The sequence below is a fragment of the Vanacampus margaritifer genome, chromosome 4 (genome assembly GCF_051991255.1).
Source record: "Vanacampus margaritifer isolate UIUO_Vmar chromosome 4, RoL_Vmar_1.0, whole genome shotgun sequence".
NCBI lineage: Eukaryota > Metazoa > Chordata > Actinopteri > Syngnathiformes > Syngnathidae > Vanacampus > Vanacampus margaritifer.
Genome location: NC_135435.1, coordinates 19,390,237 through 19,411,661, shown reverse-complemented (window position 1 = coordinate 19,411,661; position 21,425 = coordinate 19,390,237). Strand labels below are relative to the sequence as shown.

General features: G+C 39.5%; 3 protein-coding genes and 1 long non-coding RNA gene across 8 annotated transcripts; 2 read left to right on the top strand and 2 right to left on the bottom strand.

Moving 5' to 3' along the window:
* Positions 1-4,386: 4,386 nt before the first annotated feature.
* LOC144049966 (uncharacterized) lies at positions 4,387-6,689 on the bottom strand. Its single transcript, XR_013293743.1, has 3 exons — positions 6,369-6,689; positions 5,161-5,371; positions 4,387-5,069 (listed from the first exon to the last, which is right to left on the bottom strand). It is a non-coding gene; the product is annotated as an uncharacterized LOC144049966 (long non-coding RNA).
* On the top strand, positions 5,221-9,938 carry LOC144049965 (actin, alpha skeletal muscle A). 2 transcript variants are annotated; one of them, XM_077562734.1, is made up of 7 exons: positions 5,221-5,278; positions 6,394-6,530; positions 7,195-7,519; positions 7,848-8,009; positions 8,131-8,322; positions 8,400-8,581; positions 9,442-9,938. In XM_077562734.1, the coding sequence occupies exons 2-7, from the start codon at positions 6,402-6,404 to the stop codon at positions 9,583-9,585; spliced, it is 1,134 nt and encodes a 377-aa protein (XP_077418860.1). In that variant the 5' UTR covers positions 5,221-5,278; positions 6,394-6,401; the 3' UTR covers positions 9,586-9,938. The 2 variants fall into 2 exon arrangements, with proteins under 2 accessions (XP_077418860.1, XP_077418861.1); XM_077562735.1 differs by lacking the exon at positions 5,221-5,278 and having other exon boundaries at positions 6,390-6,530.
* Positions 9,939-11,201: 1,263 nt separating this feature from the next.
* On the top strand, positions 11,202-13,744 carry ccsapb (centriole, cilia and spindle-associated protein b). Of its 3 annotated transcripts, none has more exons than XM_077563187.1 (5): positions 11,202-11,338; positions 12,106-12,432; positions 12,515-12,616; positions 12,802-13,025; positions 13,377-13,744. In XM_077563187.1, exons 2-5 carry the CDS (start codon positions 12,114-12,116, stop codon positions 13,557-13,559), a joined length of 828 nt encoding a protein of 275 aa, XP_077419313.1. In that variant the 5' UTR covers positions 11,202-11,338; positions 12,106-12,113; the 3' UTR covers positions 13,560-13,744. The 3 variants fall into 3 exon arrangements, with proteins under 3 accessions (XP_077419313.1, XP_077419312.1, XP_077419311.1); XM_077563186.1 differs by having other exon boundaries at positions 11,255-11,338; positions 12,068-12,432; XM_077563185.1 differs by having other exon boundaries at positions 11,274-11,338; positions 12,085-12,432.
* A 1,560-nt stretch (positions 13,745-15,304) lies between these two features.
* rab4a (RAB4a, member RAS oncogene family) lies at positions 15,305-21,182 on the bottom strand. Of its 2 annotated transcripts, none has more exons than XM_077563190.1 (8): positions 21,039-21,182; positions 20,409-20,489; positions 20,147-20,261; positions 19,832-19,894; positions 19,576-19,730; positions 19,404-19,499; positions 17,181-17,307; positions 15,305-16,493 (listed from the first exon to the last, which is right to left on the bottom strand). In XM_077563190.1, exons 1-7 carry the CDS (start codon positions 21,052-21,054, stop codon positions 17,192-17,194), a joined length of 642 nt encoding a protein of 213 aa, XP_077419316.1. In that variant the 5' UTR covers positions 21,055-21,182; the 3' UTR covers positions 15,305-16,493; positions 17,181-17,191. The 2 variants fall into 2 exon arrangements, with proteins under 2 accessions (XP_077419316.1, XP_077419314.1); XM_077563188.1 differs by having other exon boundaries at positions 20,824-21,156.
* Between the last annotated feature and the right edge of the window lie 243 nt (positions 21,183-21,425).

Genomic DNA, 21,425 nt, shown 5'->3' with positions numbered 1-21,425 from the left:
GGCTGTGTGTGAGTGCTCTTGCATTTTGCTGTAAATGTATGTGCAGTGCATCAACTGGTCACTTGGTGGTGCTCTTGCGCTAACCCAAGTCTAATGAGTTCAACTTGCTGCTTTCAGCAGGTGTTGATAAGTGCACTTCTCATGTTAGTCATTGGGTGTGCTGTAATAGTCCATGTCAAGATTGTCTGGTGAGATATGCATGTTTGTGTCTGGCAGTTTTCAATTCAATTGAAAAAAAAATATTTTGTTTTTTAAAAGAAAAAGAAATGAAGGGGGACAGAAAGACGAAAAACTTGTGATATCTGCCCCTAATCAACACACACACACAAAAAGGTCAACACAAAATAAATGACAGCAAACAGTCAAGACAAGAGTAACAATTAAACAAAATAATTCAATAGAACAACCTTATTTTTCCAGAAGTTGTGCTTTTATACATAAAAAATAAAAAATACAAATGGACTGAGATGATTTTTTTTTTTTAGAATTCAGATTATTCCACAAACTGACACCTTGAGTTGAAATAAATCATTCTTTTTGTTTTGTTCTGTATTTAGGTTTGGAAAAAAAGATCTGTTCCTCTTAATTTGTACTCACGTTGCCTTTTTTTTTTTAAATTTGATTTGCATGTTAACTGGTAGGATTTCATGATGGGGTTTATACATTATTTTAAGGTGGTTAAACTCCATTTGTTCATTAAATTGTCAAGTTTTAAGTATGAATATTGGATTCGTGTGATCTCTGCCTCCACAACCGAAAACGACACGAATAGCACGTTTCGTAGTCAACTGCTGCATGTGCTGAAGCTCCCCATCTTTACTTTTTAATATTACCAGTAATTTTAGACAGAGAATTTGATCTAGCCTACCATGCAATTCTAAGGAGAAAAAAACCGAACTGTTACCGGTTTTATACATTAAATATACAAATTGGAGGACTATGCAGGTCCATCTCTACAAATAACATTGTGGAAAGTTATTTCATTAGTTCAATTCAGAGACTGAAACTCTTGATTATAGTGTGATATATTTCAAAATTACTTTTCTTGAATCCCAAATTCATCATCTCAAGAAATTCAAATTTTAAATAAATGATCACAATTATTTTAAATAGAAATGTGGTCGCAATTGGCCATCTGAAAAGTATTTCCCTGTATTTAATCCATAATGTATATGAGAGATTCAAGAAATCCCAGCAGCGTTTTATACAAATTGTTTAAGTAACGATATATTTTCATCTGTACCTGCAGCTAGAAAGCAAATTGTGGAGGATTCTCTGTCGCTGATATTGGGCAATCCATCATTGACGACAGCATCTTAAAATATCCACACCCGCTTCTTAATTTCACCCGTTTCTTCTTCTTTGATAATCCTGCCATGTTTTTGTGATTCAATAAAAAAAATAAAAAAACAGTATATTACATGTGGAGCCTAAAAACACAGTGTAGGGTTTCCTTTTCTCAGCAGCACGTCACTAGATGTGAGGCCGGATCATTTCCTGGTGTCTGCCCAGGATTTTTCCCGGCACATTAGTGTGCCACGGCACCCTGGTTGGGGATCACTGAAGTACACCACTGCAAATTTGAACCATGTTTAACTATGTCTTGCGTTAAATCATTTCAGATTCCAACCACCTGAAAACAAACATACACTTACACTCAGGTAAAAAGGTTTCTTTGGGACAAAAATACTGTTTAAAAACATTCTTTACTTTGTGTTGCTTTTTCATCCTTCCACCAGTTTCCTCCACCTTTGGATGGAGAGCAATTTGCCTCCTCCATTGCTAGCCTTACTACAATCAAAATGCTTACAAAGTAGAGCGTCGTTCCAATACCCCCAACAACTGTTTGCCTCCTCCTGTACTCTCTCTGTGTCCACGAGTTTACAGGCTAACAAACCTCACAAAACACCCAATAAGTCCGTCAGCTGGCATCGTCACACATGCACTGACACACAACACTTCTTTTCCCCGACACCTGCTGCACACACAGACACAAACACACCCTTTCACCTCCCCCCCCCGTCTCCCTCCACCCTCTCTGGTGCGTCTCTCCTCCCCCTCGCCCCTTCTGACCTCCTCCCGCCCCTCGCTGGCTGGCCCGACAACTGCCTGACCACTTACATTTTAGGCCTTTTGCAGGCGCGCGCATCGAAAATGGCTCGCGACCAGCGCGTTAAAGTAGCTCAGCCCCTTGCCATCCCCCTCCCACCGCGCATTCATGCACACTCGCTACTTTCAATGGACACCCAAGGAGGTGTCTCCCTTTTTTCACACGTCCTTCATTCCAAAAATCCTCAAACTATTTTTTTGCCCCACCCACTTCCGGTTGTCTTTTTTTCTGAGAATATTAGCAAACAATGCACAGTTGACCACTTTACTATTTATTTTTACCTACACCTCCACTTGTATTTTCCCTTGTACAGTAGTCACTCTAAATATCCGACAATTTTCTGGCGAGAAAAAAAACACATCAATATTGCTTTTCCTTTTAAGGGTTGCTGCTGAGTTGGGAGCTGATCCCAGCTGACTTTGGGAGAGAGGCGGGGTACGTTTGGGACTAGTCAATAGCAAAGCACATATAGACATACAAGTGTTAGTTCACAATGGAACATGGAAAATCATCTACCTAGAGAAAAACGAATACAGGTGAAATCTCCTTGAGCCAAGATAAGATACTCTAAGGCAGATGTGCTAACCAGTTAACCACGATGCAACGATCAGTTACGTGCATAAAAAAATGACTATCATGAAACTAACCGGAGAAGATTGACAATAAACAGCCATCACTCAAAGATGAGTAGTTGTACTTCAATTTGAATGATTTTGTACTGTACTGGTGAAAAAGTTGTACAAATTCCAACAACTTAGATTTGCTTTGGAGGTTTCACTGCACAATGTTGCCTTGGCTTAAGTAGGTAAGAGTTAAAAAACGAAGTTAAAGCTTTAAAGCAACTTTGACAGCTCTACTTTACAAGTTTAATTTGACCCTTTTAACTGATAACACTTATCTCAAATCATCTTTCCCCATTGAAATGAAGGGAAATGTCATTAATACGTTCCAGCCGCCCAAAAACTTTCAGCTTTAATTCAATGGATTGTGGGGCTCATGTACTGTAGAGGGGTGCACGATGATGAAACTGAAGACAGTCACAACTAAGCTGCAATACTGGTCATTTTTCACCGAGGATAAAGAATATAGGCATATGAGTATCATTGTATAAACTGTTTAAAGGTTTATAATTGCACTACGATGCTACTTTGGTTAGCCCGTGTAATGCATTTTGCACTATAGTGTTCAGGAGAGGCCCCGATATAGCATTAAAACAGTGGTATCGGCAGGTACTAACAAGTAACATGCCGATACCGTCATTTCCGACGCTAATATAGGACTTTGGATGAAGCATCTTTTGTCTTGCTTGTGCAGGACATTTACTGATGTGTGGCCTGCTCACTGCACGCCGAGCCAAGATATCCTATTGGTCCTTGAATGCTCTCAACCAATGGCAGGGCAGCTTTTTCATGTTGGGGAAAAAAAATAACTAGGTATCGACCGATACTGCAAAACTGGGTATTGGAATCGTATCAGGGGCCAAAAAATGGTATCGGAACAACACTATTTTGTATTGTGTGTTAGCATTAACAAGCAGATTCGGCAGTGGCAATAAATAGCTTTAAGCAAGCACTAATTGGCCTTTTTTTTTTTAAGAATGGTTCGCTATGAGCCAAATGTTGCTTGTTGTGAAGTTTGCTGCGACCAACTTGTAAATTGGGTCACATGTAAGTGAAGTTAGCACGGTAAATGAATCTGTCTCGGTGCACAATCGACGGCGAAGAACCAATTTGCTGCTTGTATAATGGCAAGGTCGTGAAAGGTGAAAACGTTTGTGCTCTTATTACTACATACAGGCTAAATGCTATTGTGCTAACTATGCTGCTAACTAAATTCCCAACATACATTTGATGACATTTGAGATTTGATGACTATTTCTGTTCCATTACAAAGTGCTCATTGCTTCTATACATTGCTATCCGTCTTTTCAACTCTATACCTACCAATTTATTGTATGTGTAAACTATTTATGCCATGGGTGATTATCTTTTTTATTTATTATTATTTTAGTTTATTAACCAAATTCTCATTAATCCTATTTTGCTTCCGTCTAAACATGCCCTCCCTTCTCTCCTAAATCCCTGGAGTTTATTTTAACCTCCTTGGCCGCTCCTCTTTCACTCCTTGCGGCCCCTCATACGGCACTCACACCTGCCAACAAACATATGTGCACTGCATGTACACACTGTATTCGCTTTCCAGCCTTCTTTTATGCACACACACATGCACAAACAAAATGGAGTGCGGCAGAGTTATAATTAATCAAAGTGCTCCTGTGATGTTGGCAGATAAGGTTTTTATTTACTTAGTTAATCTCACAGTTTTGATGTTGCTTGCTGTCTGTGGCATATTATAGAGGATTGAGGATTTGAACAGGTTAATGACCACACATTCCTGTTAGGGAATACTGTAGATTATTAGTGCAGATACTTATCTATAAATTTGCATTTAAAAAAAAAATTGTGCTAAAATTTGATTTGCAAAAAAAAAAAAAAAAGTAATTTTGTATGGACCAAGGTGGTGAAGTAATTACAAGCGCGTAAGTGCAATTTGAAAGATTTCTATGTCTTTTATGTCATATACCTGACTTGATAAGACTATGATAGTTGTTTTTAACCCAATGGACTTGACCTTCCACACATTTGGGCTGAGGCCTATATGTGTTCAGATGAGGCTAGCATTTTCCCATTTTAAGGCCGCATGAGGCCTACTAGCAGCAAGTCTCTAACCCTGCTTGGTAGCAACTGGCATCTCCCTCTGGAAACCCCACCCCACCGCCAGCAGCAGCACCCCCAGGGGTCCGTGTGCTCCTTATACGGCCCTGAGGAGTGCCCGCGAGCCTCTACGGGAGGTCAAAGCGACAGTTCCAAATATGGCAGGCGCTCCTCGATGTCGCGGGGGGCGCGCCGCGCTGTCACTCATGAGCCCCCTGGAACCTGATGGATGGCCGTCATGGACTCTACACCCCCCCCCCCACACACACACACAACTCCCCCTTAACCCCCATGCCCTGGCAGCATCCAAATATGGCAGAGGGCCGGGGTGGGTACCTTTGTGAATGGTGGAGGTTGTGTATATAAGCCGGCCTGGCAGCAGGGAAGAACGTAGCTGGTTCAGCAGTAGCATTGGTTGGGTCATTCTCTCCGAGCCGCAGACACTCTCCCTAAGGTAAGATGCTAATGCTGAGACTTCTGGGGGCCACACATCCAGGATAGGGGCAACCACACTGGGGGACACGCTTAGGATAGAACCACTCTGGAACTAACAGTATAGGGAAAGGGAAATAGAAATTGAATGGTAATTTATTGTTTTTAAAGAATAATCATACATACTAGTGATGGCCCCTAATGGGACCAGCTGAAAGATAGGCCTTATATACTAACACTTATTATCTAATGAAAAAGTGTACCTTTTTATTTAAACAGTTGACCAACCCATTCAACCATTATGAGACAGAAACAAAGCTTATAACAATAGATGTTGATAAATGTATTTTGGATGTTTTAATATACAATATATAATTATATACATTGTAACCGGCAACCAGTCGATGGTGTAGTCCACCTTTATTTCTCTGGCTTCCGCAACCCTTAAGAGGATAGGCAGTATATTAAAAATAAAAATAAAAAGTAATATTTCATTTAATGACATATTCAAAGTTGACTTAGACATACCACTATAAACTTTCTCTAAGCTTTTATGGTGTTTGCTCAGTTTTACCTATCTATAGTTTAAAAAAAAAAGTGTTAAGTGTTTTTATTTCCATTTAAATGTATTCTCACCGGTTCGTTTCAGTTAAAAGCCCAAAAATAAGATAATATTGCTTTCTATTTATTCTTTTATCTAGTGCCAAATGTTATCGGGCAATAGAAAGTAAGTTTTCTGTATGTCGTTTGCTCAGTTTTAGTAATAGATGAATTGGGGGGGGGGCATACTAAAAAGCTAAAAATAGGATATTGACTCTACTTAATATCAGCAATCTGTCTGCCTAGTGCCAAATTTTATTCGGCGATAAATCCCCTTTATCCTTAAAATGTAAAAAAATTATAATAATAAAATGCAGCATTATGGTATACACAATATAATTGTGTTGTATTGTATTGTATTGAGGTTCACGCCGTGTATATTCATTACTTTGAAGTGGCTAGAACAGAGTTTACGCAATGGTTTTACATTATATTTAACCCATTAAGCAAAACGAAACTTGCTGTAATCACTTTCACACATACTACCAGTGTATGTCAGTGTAAAGGCTTACCTTAATCGCCGTGTTTCGCCCGCAGAAGCCAACATGTGTGACGACGATGAGACTACCGCCCTTGTGTGCGACAACGGCTCCGGCCTGGTGAAGGCTGGCTTCGCCGGAGACGATGCCCCCAGGGCAGTGTTCCCCTCCATCGTGGGCCGCCCCCGTCACCAGGTAAGCAGGGCCTGAACAGTTAGCAGCCACCATATCACCACACAACAGTAAACTGTTAAATTTGAATAGTTTATCTTCACGGTTGCCGCTATTCATTTCTATTTAGAGGAATGGGCATTAATTGGGCACGCCTCCCTACGAGGACGTAAACCACGTGACTTAGCCCAGCCAATCAGGGAAAAAAGATAAGCATCTGGCCAAATAAATACACGTGCGTTATACGTGTAGATTTTCAAAACCATTATTTTATTTTTTTTTAATGATAAATAAACTTGTTTTATACAACAATAAATATATTTTTAAGTATTTTACACACAAATATATATATATATATATATATATATATATATATATATATACACACAAACCATATATATATCATTAAACATTTCATGCAGTGTTCAGGTTTGAATGACATAGAAAAGTCACTCTTTCTAATTTTTTTAGCATAGGGTTTATTGAGCTATCCTTTATTGTACCAGCGTGGTATTTGCTTCCTTGAGATAAAATTAGTCCCAAATGAGGTGACCTGCGTCGTTATTTAGCACCTTTACGCAATGATCACCATGCGCACCAGTGGAGAGAGTGATTAACAACAAGGTCATTCTGTTTCCATGCCCCGTGCAGACGTATCTTTTCATCACCCATTCTTCTCCCATTCCAGGGTGTCATGGTCGGTATGGGTCAGAAGGACTCCTACGTCGGCGACGAGGCCCAGAGCAAGAGAGGTATCCTGACCCTCAAGTACCCCATTGAGCACGGCATCATCACCAACTGGGACGATATGGAGAAGATCTGGCACCACACCTTCTACAACGAGCTGAGAGTGGCCCCCGAGGAGCACCCCACCCTGCTCACTGAGGCCCCCCTGAACCCCAAGGCCAACAGGGAGAAGATGACCCAGATCATGTTTGAGACCTTCAACGTCCCCGCCATGTATGTGGCCATCCAGGCTGTGCTGTCCCTCTACGCTTCCGGCCGTACCACCGGTGAGACAATCACAATAATCGACTATTAAATAGATGCATTATGTTTAATTCACACCGTCACATGCAAGGCAATAAGGCGCTAGTTAATCTGAGTATTTTACGCACAGCATTTACGCACAGCATTTACGCACGACTTTTACGCACCTTCACTCACCTACATTTTATATTCAAGAGTATTTGCAAAACTCTGCAGGATACACCTGTTATAGGCTACAACATCGTATTTTACGCACAGCTTTTACGCACGTGATCCATGACTCGCGTCTTTCTCATACTGTATTCAAGAGCCACAATATCTAAACCCCTTGCACCCTCTGCCTCCTTCTAGGTATTGTGCTGGATGCTGGTGATGGTGTGACCCACAACGTCCCCGTCTATGAGGGTTACGCTCTGCCCCACGCCATCATGCGTCTTGACTTGGCTGGTCGCGATCTGACCGACTACCTGATGAAGATCCTGACCGAGCGTGGCTACTCTTTCGTCACCACCGGTGAGCAGCGATAACAAAAATAAATACAAATAAAAACATAATTGCGCAGGGAATCAATGTGGGGGTTGTTTATTAAATAAAAAAAATGACTTAAAACTCTCATATTTTCCCCACTCGACAGCCGAGCGTGAGATCGTGCGTGACATCAAGGAGAAGCTTTGCTACGTGGCTCTGGACTTCGAGAACGAGATGGCCACCGCCGCCTCCTCCTCCTCCCTGGAGAAGAGCTACGAGCTTCCCGACGGTCAGGTCATCACCATCGGTAACGAGAGGTTCCGTTGTCCCGAGACCCTCTTCCAGCCTTCCTTCATTGGTGCGTTGTCTTTCCCCCTCCTCCGCACTTTCATAGCGCATCCTGCGAGTCTTAACATTTGTCCTCTTCAACCACAGGTATGGAGTCTGCCGGTATCCATGAGACCGCCTACAACAGCATCATGAAGTGCGACATTGACATCCGTAAGGACCTGTACGCCAACAATGTGCTTTCCGGTGGTACCACCATGTACCCTGGTATTGCTGACCGTATGCAGAAGGAGATCACCGCCCTGGCCCCCAGCACCATGAAGATCAAGGTAAATCAAATAATATGACTCATCAAACCTAACAACAAATCTAAATAAACTGATTCATGCAAAGATTTGGCCACGCCCACAAGGCATATATAACCCGGAAGTCAGACAGACTAGACACTTATTAAACTTTTTACACTAAACAGTACTACACCTAAAAAAATAATTACTATGTACTCCAAGCGACATCGTTAAAATACAGTAGTAAGATGATGTCCATCAAAAATAACAAGTATATTTAACATTATTATTATTATAACAGTATGCTTTTTAACATTAACACTGCACTTCAATTTAGGAAAATAAACAAGCTACTTAAGTAAAGGATTACATAAAATTTATTCTTCATAGCTAAATATAATATACCCTCATAAATCTTTATAAACAAACAGTTCTCAGAAAATAAATCCAACCGTAGCCTATTTTACTTGAATACTTCTTATTAATTAAAAACTGTACAGTAACTTTTAAAAAGTTTAAACAGGTGATATATATAGCTACAAGCTTCATTCTAAGTTTGTTTACAATTCTGTTGTGTTTTATTTTAATTAATGTTCCACTATCTGTGCCACATTTCAAGAATCACTAAACAATTTCTGTACTGTGAACAATGCCAATTTATGTAGGGCTATGTATTAATTATTTCCCTTTTTTTTTTTTTAAAGAGTGCAAAGAATTAAAGAGAAATTGTGTCCTCTCCACATTGTATTATATGAAAGATTATTGATGTACAGAATGCACGTTAAAGGCAGCGTTAGGGATTTGGGGACCCCATGAAAAGTGTCGCAAATTGGATGATGCTGATGAACGTTTAGTGCCGACCCGTTGCTGACCGACTCTCTCCCACTTTCTCCTTCACCCAGATCATTGCTCCCCCTGAGAGGAAGTACTCTGTCTGGATCGGTGGCTCCATCCTGGCTTCCCTGTCCACCTTCCAGCAGATGTGGATCTCCAAGCAGGAGTACGATGAGGCAGGCCCCAGCATTGTCCACAGGAAGTGCTTCTAAATCCCTCGTCTGCCCCGGCTTCCCCACCCTCTCCGCCACCAGCTTTGCGGAATTCGAGCGAGGGAAAGAAGCAGGAGAATCAACCTCTGCTGCACTGCAACACTCTGCTGTCAATGGACTGCCTGTCTGTGCTATTGACCTTCTTAACTATGCAATATTTCAACAAATGTGCATATTTTGTTGCTGTCTGTTGCCTGTGTTGTACGGAGAAAGGCTGTGAAAAAAAACACCACTGAACCATGCATCCAACCCAAAAAAACTTTAATAAAAAAATAACAACAACATGTTGCCCAACACATGTGAATGTAAGTGTATATACATATTAATAATTTATTAAAGTCCATCATTTGGTACATTTGACCCTGCTTTATTATTTACTAATAGATAACAAGGCAAATTTAATGATAGTTACAATGGCAATTTAGCCAAAGGGGAAATCCTAGACTGATACTAGAAATTGAGCAAAATATTCACCAAGGGGTCAAACAGGATTAACAAACTGTAAACATGTAAGGTATTAATCTAAGGAATGAATGACAGGGTCTCATCCATCAGAGCTGGGAAGAGGAGAAGGTCTCTCTCCCATTCCCATCAACCACTGCGGTTGGGTCGCAGAGTCCAGTAAGGGGAGCTCTTGCTTCCGAGTCTCACTTGCCAGGAATGTGCCTCAACAGCAAAAGCATGGGCAACTCCGTTTTTGGGCCCCGACTGGATGACAGACACTTGACACCTTGAGTCCTGTACTATGCTTTGAAAGGATCAGGGCCATCTTTAGGCAGAACCTGAATCCGAAGGCCACAGTGGGGGGCACCCTCCAACCATCTATACCTTATAAAGCACACAACCTTTGCTACAAGTTTGAGTATATGGACTTGAGTGTATGGGGGGGGGGGGCGGGTATCTGTGACACCCATTTCTAAATAATTTAGTTACGAAATGATTCTCAGAATCCCAATAATCTTGATTATCATCAGGAATTCCCAATTACTGTGCCTCGGTATACATGACTGGGAAATTTCACTTATAGTAATTGGTCTGAAAATTTGTTACTTACTACAAATAATGCGTCTTTATCTATGCCAGCGATGTATAGTGATCAGAGGAGTAATTAAATACTCCTACACTATGACAAAAAGTACAATTAACCTGTACATCCACGTTATACAGCAGAAAAATATCATTTAGTTCAACTAACACACAAAGTAAATTTGTGAGTGAGACAAGGTCATTCATTATTTGAGTATAGAGTGGTGCCTTGCGATACGAGTGACTCGAACTACAACCTTTTCAAGATACAAGCAGTCATTCAGACACTTTTTGCGTTGACTTGCGAGTGGGGGGAAAAGGCTTCAGGCTGTTTATTGCCAGCTGCATTTTATTGTGAAACTAAATCTAAACAAGGATATTTAATACACTATTTAGAGACAATAAGTCAGTCAGTAGGTAACAGTTCTAATATTGCATTAGAATTAATTGCTACACGAACAGCAAAGTAAAGTGTTGCATGTAACCAGTAACCACTGCAAACCCCTGCACTTATACTACTTTATTTATACCTCATCCACTACAAATCATTATCACTGCTCTGGCCGCATGCATCCCTGACAGTGACACCTCGGGCACCTGTTGCTGGATGTGTTTGGCTTTTTAAAGAGACGTCTCCAACTGGGCGGTGCTAAAGAGGAGCATTACAAACAGGCGGCTCCGACATGAACGCCATCTGTCCCCTGCTTCCGTGAAACCCGAGCCTAGTGTAAGTATAACAGTGCACCGATTTAGAGTCTTAGCCAACCGGATTTTCTACTGTAATGTTCTCTGGTGCTACCAGAAACAATATACGGCATTAACGAGACTGACAGCTAGCATCGGGTCTACGTACGCGGTCAGGTGATTAATTATTTGCGCTGAGGTTTCTATAAATAGCGCGGATATCCAATTTTATCCAGGTTTTAAAATTGCGCACTTTATATCTAGTTCTTACCGTTTTGCATTAATAATTGCGTCAGTTGTCTTTTGTTTGTTTACCGGGAATCAGAATTGTTTTAATTTGACAGACTGTGCTTTTTATTAATGTACTGTACTGTATTAGGGGGCGTGCTGTGCTGTGCTGTGCTGTAATTTTTTGACAGCCATTTAAATTTCTGCTCGGGAGGTGGCGGGTACGTCATTCTTTCGCGACGCGTCGGCTCAAATATGATTCGGTCGTTTTCTTCATTTACAATAATAATATTTTACAACATCTTATATAAATGCAAAATGTAATTTTGCTGGTTAATTTTTTCAAGGCGAAGGCATTTGTGTGTTTTTACGTAACAGCATAAATCCGGTTGAAGTCGGAAGTAGGCGTGGTCAGGAGCTCAGGCTTCTTCGCCATTGGTTGAAAGCTTCCTGATGTTTTGGTTTAAATAAATAACAGCGAAGCTCAGATCAACGATAAATAAGAGCTCTACTTTACATTTTATACAACAACGATGTTTTTCAGTCTCATATAATTTATAGATCGACTGTCTATTGGTTAAGGGAAGAAGATGGTCACCAAAAGGCTCCGCTCGGAGTACATGAAGAAATTTAAAGACCCCAAATGGGAGACTTACTCGAAATGTTATGAGGAGTTGCTGAAGTACAGGCTGGCTCGCAGACTTATTGAGCAATCGCACAACCCCTGGTTCTGGAGTGGATCCGACAGCGACTCGGATTCCCCTGCAGGAAATTCACCTCAGGCGGACAGGAGCCGTCGGGCCCAGTGTTGTGAGAAATGTGATGAGCCTGCAGGGGTCCAGCTGGAGGAGTGCCAGGGGGCCAAGTCTGACTTACCAAGACTTCCCGTTCTGGAGAAGGAGGAACATGGTAATATTTGAGTTAAAATCTCCAAAATGGAATATATTGATGCTGTTTCTATATTATCAAGCGTTTTTTTCTTTCCTGTTAGCTTCCCATCCTCAAGTAGTCATAGAATCACGTGCACCAGAGGAGAGAGGAGAACAGAGTGACAGTAAACACAAAAGTGCTGCTCAGAGGGAACCACAAACAGGTATTTAAAAAAATGATATAGTCATTTATGACCTGCACAAGATAATGTGTTACAGAAGATTAAAAGAAAAAATCTCCTAGATTGACTGACAGAGAGGTATTTGAAAGTGTACATTAGAACAGGAAGTCACTAGAAATACTATTAAAAGTTCTTCATATGATTCTGTGCTTCTTCTGTATGTTGAGTGTCTCATCCAGAAAAAGAACCTGCAGCTCCACACGCACCGCAGACAAAGCCACCGAGGCGTTCCAGGTTTGCAAGCGTCCAGCGGGTCAAAAAAGCAGCACCGGCACGGCCCCCGGATGAGGACAGCAAACATCCTTTTGCTATGTATGCTTCTGGTGAAAAGGACGCCGACATCGCCGGCAGAAAGACTCACAACGTCCGACCTGCTGCTTCGACCAATGAGGTCATTCATTTTCCTTTACTCTTTTTTTTGTGTGGACATTCTTGATAATCCAGATTAAGGTACATTTACTAGTATGCTATCTAGTAGGTCAATTTTGGCATATGAGATAATTACGTGTTACTAGTCAGGCAAAAGTGAGCACTAGTCGACTGTATGCTACTATGGAGCACTAGATGCTAACTTGTAATAACATATGTTGTTTCCCTGCAGATCTCACTCATAAAATACTAGTAATGTACTAGCGGGCCCTCATTGTTCTACTAGTTCCCGGAATTGTCATAATAGCTAAAACAAAGAGCGTACTAGTACAAGGCGGACCTTAAAGTAAAAACTGTTTTGTGTTGCTCGTAGATCCATGCATCCGCTCTGAGGGCAAAGTCCAGACGGGAAGTAGAGCGACAGGTCCAGACCCGACGATGCGAGCGGCGCAGAGCCAAGTCGGCTGAGTTGGACAAAGCCAGAATAAGGGTTCAGCCTGAGTTTGACCCTTGGCTCACTGAGTACATGCGCTGCTTCTCTGCCCGCTCTCGATGAAACACAACACACTTAACAATGCTAAGCTATTTGATGTTCTTGCCAAACAGGTTCATTGACTAGTGGGTTATCATTGAAAGTAATTTACTGTCATTCTAATGGCTTTGATGTAAAGACAGATATTTAGGAATTTTAAAGCCATATTTGGATCTACTCCCTTTAAAAATAAACACTCTGTATAAGTGTGGGTCTTAATCCTTTACTAGTAATTATAAAGGGGCAGCACGTTGCACTAGTGGTCATCATGTCTGCCTCACAGTTTTGAAATACAGGGTCCTAATCTGGGTTTTAGGCTACTTATGTTTTTTTTTTTTGCATGTTCTCCCCAAACTTGAGTGGGTTTTCTCCCACTTTCCTAAAACATGCTTATTAGGTTAATGGAAGACTGGGATAGGCTCCAGTTTACCTGCCAGCCTCGTGAAGACAACAACAAAAAAACACGAGTAGCCACTTTTTGATGTTTTTGTCATTAGATTGTGATCGCCACAAAGAATGTGCGTTCCTTATTGAATACGCAATAAGAATAAGACCATCAGTTTGTTTTTGCGTGTTGGACATGAAAAAGTTGACCCATTCCTGTTGTAAATAAGTTTCAACCACTAAGTTTGAATTGATTTTTCATAATTGTCATTTAAGTCATTCACTCTATAGCCGTCAAAAATTCATTTGAACTATTTCTATTAGTTTAACATTTTTCCCCACTTTTGTTAACAAGAGTTTTTATTTTATTAAAACAGATATAAAATCTGTGATTAATCGTGTGTTAACTAGTAAAGTCATGCAATTAATTACGATTAAAAATTGTAATCGCCTGACGCCCCTAATTTTTAATAATCTTTTCCTTATTTAAAAAAAAAAGATTATTAAAAATAAAATATTTAAAAATAAAAAGGAACGATTATTAAAAATGTGGGGTATCGGGCAATTAAAATTTGTAATCGTAATTAATCGCATGACTTCACTTGTTAACTCACGATTAATCACAAATTTTATATCTGTTCTAAATGTACCAAAAAAATATAGGTTTTCATACTCTTGTTAACAAAAATGAAAAAATATGTTAAACTAATAAGAAATAGTTCAAATGAATTTTGACGTCTATGGCTGTCAATGGCAGTGAATGAGTTGAAACAAATTAGACAATGGATGTTAAGCCAAATGAACTCTAATTGAAAGACGCTTGGAGGGCCAATCAGCTCTGTGCCATAAAATGACATTTTGTTTATATTGATGTAAGTTTAGGCTAAAACCTTTTCTTTAGTTCAGTATTCGGGATTCAGGTTTTTTTGTACTGTACATGTTTACTATAACTGAAAATCCAGTATGATTTTGTAAATATAACTTGGAACAAAAATGTGAAATGTGCAATATTAAGACACCGGCAAGAGTGTAAAGTTTGACAATCTCTGAACTGAATGTGAATGTTTGTCACTCTTTTGCTTACCTTGTTGTTGATTTAAGTTCTTTTCTCCATCAAGCAGATTTTGATTTGACAGTGAGGAATGTTCACTGATATTTGAATATATTAGAGCAGCAGATTTTCAGTCTGAATTGAAAGGTTTGGTTCAATGGACATGTTAAATGTTTTTGTTCTTTTGTCCTCTCATTTTAACACTAACACAATTTTCTCATAAAAAACAATGTTACAACAATGTCATGCTTACCTTTCAATATTTTAATAAATGCTGGTTCCAACATTTTTTTTTTTGTACCCACCAAGTTATTTATCTTAAGAGAAAAGTGAATCATGGATTTGCACTTTTTATTTTAAAAACATATGCTTTTATCATACACAATAAATTAAAAATTCATCATATTCACAATGAAAGAAAAGCGACATTGATGAATTGAATTGATGACGCAAATGCAAGACAACCTGATATCAAGCAGACAACGCCACCATCAGATTGATTAAACCTTGGTGTGCTTTAAAGTTTCCATAATAGGGACAATGTAAAATAAAAATACACAATGCTAATTAAATACAGAATTTATATCAAAATACATAAAAGAGGCCATGGCTAATTCTTCAAATGAAATCATATTTCGAAGAGAGTCGAAATAAAAACAGCTTAAGCCCCTTTAGGCAGTTTTACATTTGCAAACAATTGATGAAAAATACATCTGATTGTTGTTGTGTGTGTTTTTTTTAACAGCAGTTCAAGTCAGGGGTCGTGTAAACAAGCAACACAAAAAGTGAGGGACATCTACATTGAAATCCTTTGGATGAAACATGCTACAGTTTCAGATATGTTGCTTATGCTGAATGATAATAATTGTGAGATGTATTTAATTTACACATCAGATAAGCTGTATGATAGAAGGATAAGAATCTTTCTTACATTAGTTTTTTATTGATCATTATTATTATAATTATTATTACAAATATTATTAATTTTTAATTGAGTGCATCTACAACCGGTGCCATCCATTTACAAACTATACAATCGGCAGTCCATCATACTGCTTGTATACACTGTAGCTGAATATGATAATAATAATAAATGGGAGGGTGAGGGAAGCGCACGCACATATCTAATTCAATAACATGTCTTCATAATGAAATTGTCTGATATTTTGAGAAAACATGCGTCACGCTCTATATACAGTTTCATTGTACAGTGTAGAAGACGCTTCCGCAAAAGGGGAGGTGGCAGGTGTACGTACCTGTCAGTGGGAAGCGGAGTGAGTTGTGCACAAGCAAGAGAGGGAGGCCACGGTAATGTAACAAATACAGGTGAGCTGGCAGTTAAGAGTACGTACACGAATGCCAGTCGTTCTACCTCCGGGGCAAAAAGCGCAGAAGAGGGTCGCTGCAAAAGCGGATGCGGTGCGGTGACCAAGGAGCTCTGTTAATGGGGAGTGGCTAGCTGGGAAGGCTTCTCGGGTTCCTGGCTGGTGCAGGCATGGCCATTGGTGTCTTCAATATCCACTCTGAAACATACATTTCAAAATTTGCTCATTTGATGCTACGTTCTACCCTGAACTGCGTATCCTTCACTTCCATATACATTATTTGATTTTGTAAAAAAACAAAACAAAAAAAAACTGTACATAAAAATGTCATTGGAAAGGAAACTTTACACTAGGGGTGGGAATCTTTGAATGTCTCACGATTCGAGTCAGATTTTTGGGTGTGCGATTCCATTCAGAATCGATTTTTGATTGAAAATGATTTTTGCTTCAATTTATAGATGTTCAAGGAATCGTAATGATCTACTCCAGTCGGACTCGCTTATGCTAACTAGTGCGGCACTTTTATCACTCAAAAGAACGGCTCCACGCTGTAAAAAAACTGCTTTTATTGGAATAACTTGATCGTGACGTTTTCCTCCTACTCTCTAACTTAACAGTGTATCAGACCGCGTGGAACCACACTGCCCCTAAGTGGCCAAATTGGGTACAACATGAACAGCGCTCCCAATAAAAGGCATACACAAACAAAGGGAAGACAGTATCAAATCATTTAAATAAAATCAATTTTGGGACATTTAAAATCGATTCTGAATCGTACTAAATGAGAATCGATTTTTTGGCACACCCCTACTTCACACCTTTGAATAACGGACCAACCAGTTTTAAGGATTTGAACTGTACAAGCTTGCAATACAAGAAGCGTACCTGAGAGCCTACTAGCAGCCACACTCCTGGGTGCCCTGCGGCTGAGCGCGACGGGGGGAACGGAGCTGGCGCAGTGCAGCGTCCCCGTACTGGATGCCAGATCCCATCCTCTCTGGATCTAACTCCCCTGAAAAAAAAAGAAAAAGAAAAAGAAAAAGAGAGTAAATTAATGGGTCTTCCTGCTCCTCAAAACAAGAACTTGCAATAAAGCTCCTCAACGTCAACTTGGAATCATGAAATGATATAAAGTCAACACTCGTCAATTTCTCATTCTCACCTACTTGTGACGTTAGTAGAATGTAAGTGAAACTATTCACTGAAAAATGCACCTAATTTGTCAAAATAGGCTTGTTTCTTTTGTCAACCGCTGTGGAAGATGAGATGACACAAAAAAGATGTCAATAGAGTGGAAAAGTCAGATGCAGTTGAGATCTTGATTGATTGAGATCTTGATTGATTGAGATCTTGATTGATTGAGATCTTGATTGATTGAGATCTTCGGGACTTATAAGTGGGAAAAACTAATCATGGCGAATATGTCATGTCTTGTGGTGGCCTAATAAACAGCAACCCCTGGAGTTAAAAAAAAAAAAATCTCCATCTAATCTGAAAAACATATACAGTGGTACTTCAAAGTTTGAACATAACTCGTTCCTGCAAAGTGTTCAAAGTCCGAATTATTCAACCTCCGAAACATTTTTCCCCATAAGAAATAATGTATATGCAATTAATCCGTTCCCAAGCTCCAAAAACAGAAATTTCCTATTTTAATTTCTATTTATGTGTTTTACATTTACAGTACAGTACAGTATTTAAACAATAAAAATACCGTAACTTTTTTTGTTGTGGTGTGATGGCATCAGTGAATGATAAATGCTATGTTAATGCTTGATTTAGTTCGGTGCTGAGTTTGTGTATTTTACATTGGGCATATTGTTAGACTACTAAGTGGTCCTTACGTGCGTTGTTTAACGTCAGGCACGTTGTTGACCAGCAAAGAGGGGTCCTCATGCCAGTATTTACAGAAGTAGTCACGGTAGCTACAACGGCGCGATAATCTCCTTCCTAATTCCACTGTGGTTTGTAGCACTGTATGATTTTCTTTGCCACCACTGGCACTGTTGTCTTTCTTCGGACCCATGGCGAAGAAAATTGTCGTGGAAAAATAAAAATGCACTTGTGAATGTATGGAGCACCTCCGGGAGTATTCACGATTTGGATGGAAATGAGCAGATCATCGTCTCAACTACCGCAACGTGAGCATTCTGCATTGCTCGGCTTCTCTCGGCTTCACTCGGCTTTGCTTGGGTGTTGGAACTCCGAAAATGAGTTCAAACTCAAGAGGCATTTTTTACTCAGATTTTTGGGTTGAAGTCCGATTTGTACAAATTCAGAGACGTTCAAACTCCGAGGTTCCACTGTACAGGTAAGGCATATTTTTTCAGTTGTTATCATTAGCTAATTTAGCTATCTTTTTTCTTCTAAGTAAGAGCATTATGAAAGTTAAAAACGAGGCAAACTATTTTGTGTGCATAGAAGTCCCCCATTATGGCAAGTTAGCAAAACGATTAATGTGCTGTATACTACAGTGACACATGTTGATGGTTCAGCATTTCCTACCCTTGGTAATTTGCTAAAAATCATCTATTTGTTTTTGTGCTAGGCCAAAGCAACAAAATTATTACTTTGGCGCTACCTGGTGGATAGAATTTTGGTGTTAATACTGTTTATGTAAGGCGCTAGTGTGCACATTTATTTGGCCATAGTTCTGTTTCAGTTTGTGCTAGCATGTTATTGAGGCTAATATGCTAGCTAATACAATTTGATGAGCTTCATGAGAGGTGGTTTGTTTGTGTTGAATTCTTTACTGAATGCAATTGTTTATGCAACGTGGGTTTATGGTTGTGTACATGGCAGATGCATGGAACTGGTCCTTTTTTTTTTTTTTAAGTTCTTTGTTGCTGTCTTGGGAAATCTATACATTATTACAAACCCCTTTTTGGGGGATGGACGTCATTTATTTGCTTACTTCCACTATTCATGGCAGGAGTTGGTCCCTTTTCCCTTCACTGTATATAACTGACAGTAAAAAATAAATGTATTTAACTTACTTCATTTGTATTTAAGTAGATTGAAGTAAATGAATTCTACTGAGGGGTTCATAGGAGGGTCATTGGAGTGACGTCAATATTTGCGCTTGTGGATGAAAACGAGAGCTCCTACCCGATTCAATTTTGTTGAGAATTTTCCGAGCACACTGCACAAAAGCTTCTTCCACGTTTTCTCCTGTCAGAGCACTTGTCTCCAGGAACATCAGCTCTGAAACACACAGAATGTTTTTGTGAATGGAGCACTCTTCTACTGAATACAATACAATTCTGTCACGTCAATATACCGTTCTCCTGAGCAAAACGTGACGCCTCCAGGAAGGTCACCTCTCTATCAGCATCCAAATCCTTCTTGTTTCCACAGAGGATGATGACAATGTTCTGACTGGCCAGCATTCGGGCATCACTCAGCCACGTGGTGAGAGCGTTGTAGGTCTCACGACTGCAGGGGGGAGCGGCAAATGAACTCAAGAGAGCCGTCTCACAATGGTTTGTGATGTCTTGGAATAAGATTTTTTTTTTTATTGGGAATTGTGTAATTACCTGGTGATGTCATAGACCAGCAGGGCCCCGGCTGCTCCTCTGTAGTAACTTCTGGTCACTGACCTGCAACACACAGTGAACATTTAGAATAAAGTCACATCCCAATTAAGTGTCATTAAAATAAATGACAATTAAATTAATATATATTGTTGTCATGAGTTGTTTCTACTGCAAATGTATTATAGGTTTTCCAAATTCTTATTGTGTTCGACCCAAAAAGGATTGAGGATAAATTTACTGTGTCTGTCTCTTGTCAGTCTAGATGAAAGCACTGTATACTGTAGGTTAGTAAATAAATTATGGAAAATGCCCTACCTGAACCTTTCTTGTCCAGCTGTGTCCCAAATCTGCAGTTTGACAATTTTGTTGACCACACTGATGATTTTGGAGCCAAACTCCACTCCGATGGTGTGATTTGATTCATCCTTAACTGGGGTGGGGGACATTAAAATATACTGTGACTGTTTACCAAACCAGTAAAATACACATGATACTACTTATTCATCTATGTATTTCTTTTTTAGTACTTTTAAACAATATCACAATATTGTAATAGCAAAATATGTCGGACTCTTACATCTCTTCTCTATAAACTGGTGCAGCAAACATGATTTGCCGGTTCCAGCATTCCCAATCACCAGGAATTTAAACAGGAAATCTGAAGAGACGGAAATAAACAAATCATTTATGCTGGTGTCCTTAAAATCTAATGGTGAATTAAATATCCTTAATAGTATTTAAAAAAAATGGAATGTTGGAACAAGCCACATAAGCATACATGCAAATTCCAAACAAGCCTGAGCCGAGACTCGAACCCAGAACTGTGAGGCAGATGCGTTATTGAAAACACCATTAAAGCTGGACAAAATCAAGTTCTAGATACAGTAGTTTAAACTCAATAATAACCCAGTAAGAGCAGAGGAAGTTAACATCCAAAAGATTAAAAAGGGCAGACCGTCATGATGACATTTTCAAACAAATCAGATACATACTTGAAATCTTCAGATTTAAGTGCATTGCACTGTACGGGCGTCTTATGTGACCGCTGTTGTCAAATGGCCAGCATCCTTTTGCCAGCGGCTAGCTTAGCATGCCAGCTAATTATTTACGATGAGAAAAAGCCCCCTCGACACACCTGCCCACTTTCCCATCTCTGAGACTACATGGCGGCGTCGACTGTGGCTACTCGACAAAACCGACATCTTACCGTAAGACTCCGACATCGCCAGATTGGCGTGTTGTAACAGTAATATTGATTCTAGTAAGGATAGAGGTTGACAGATGGAGAGCTAAGCTAAGTGAAGAAAAATAGTCCTGTTGATGATTTCCGCAAATTGCGACTGAGTTTATGCTTCGACTTCCCGTCTGTTTTTTGTTGTTTCAAAATAAAAGGATATATTTGTTGCATTCTTTTCTCTTTTTTTTGGTAAATTAAAATACATTTAGTAATTATATTTAATAACAATGATTTATTATTTACGTATGATAATAATAATAATAATAATAATAATAATATACATTTTTCTTATTAAATTTAATTTATTTATCAATTGTTTAGATGAGTTATTGTAGATTGTGAAGAAACAAAGTTTTG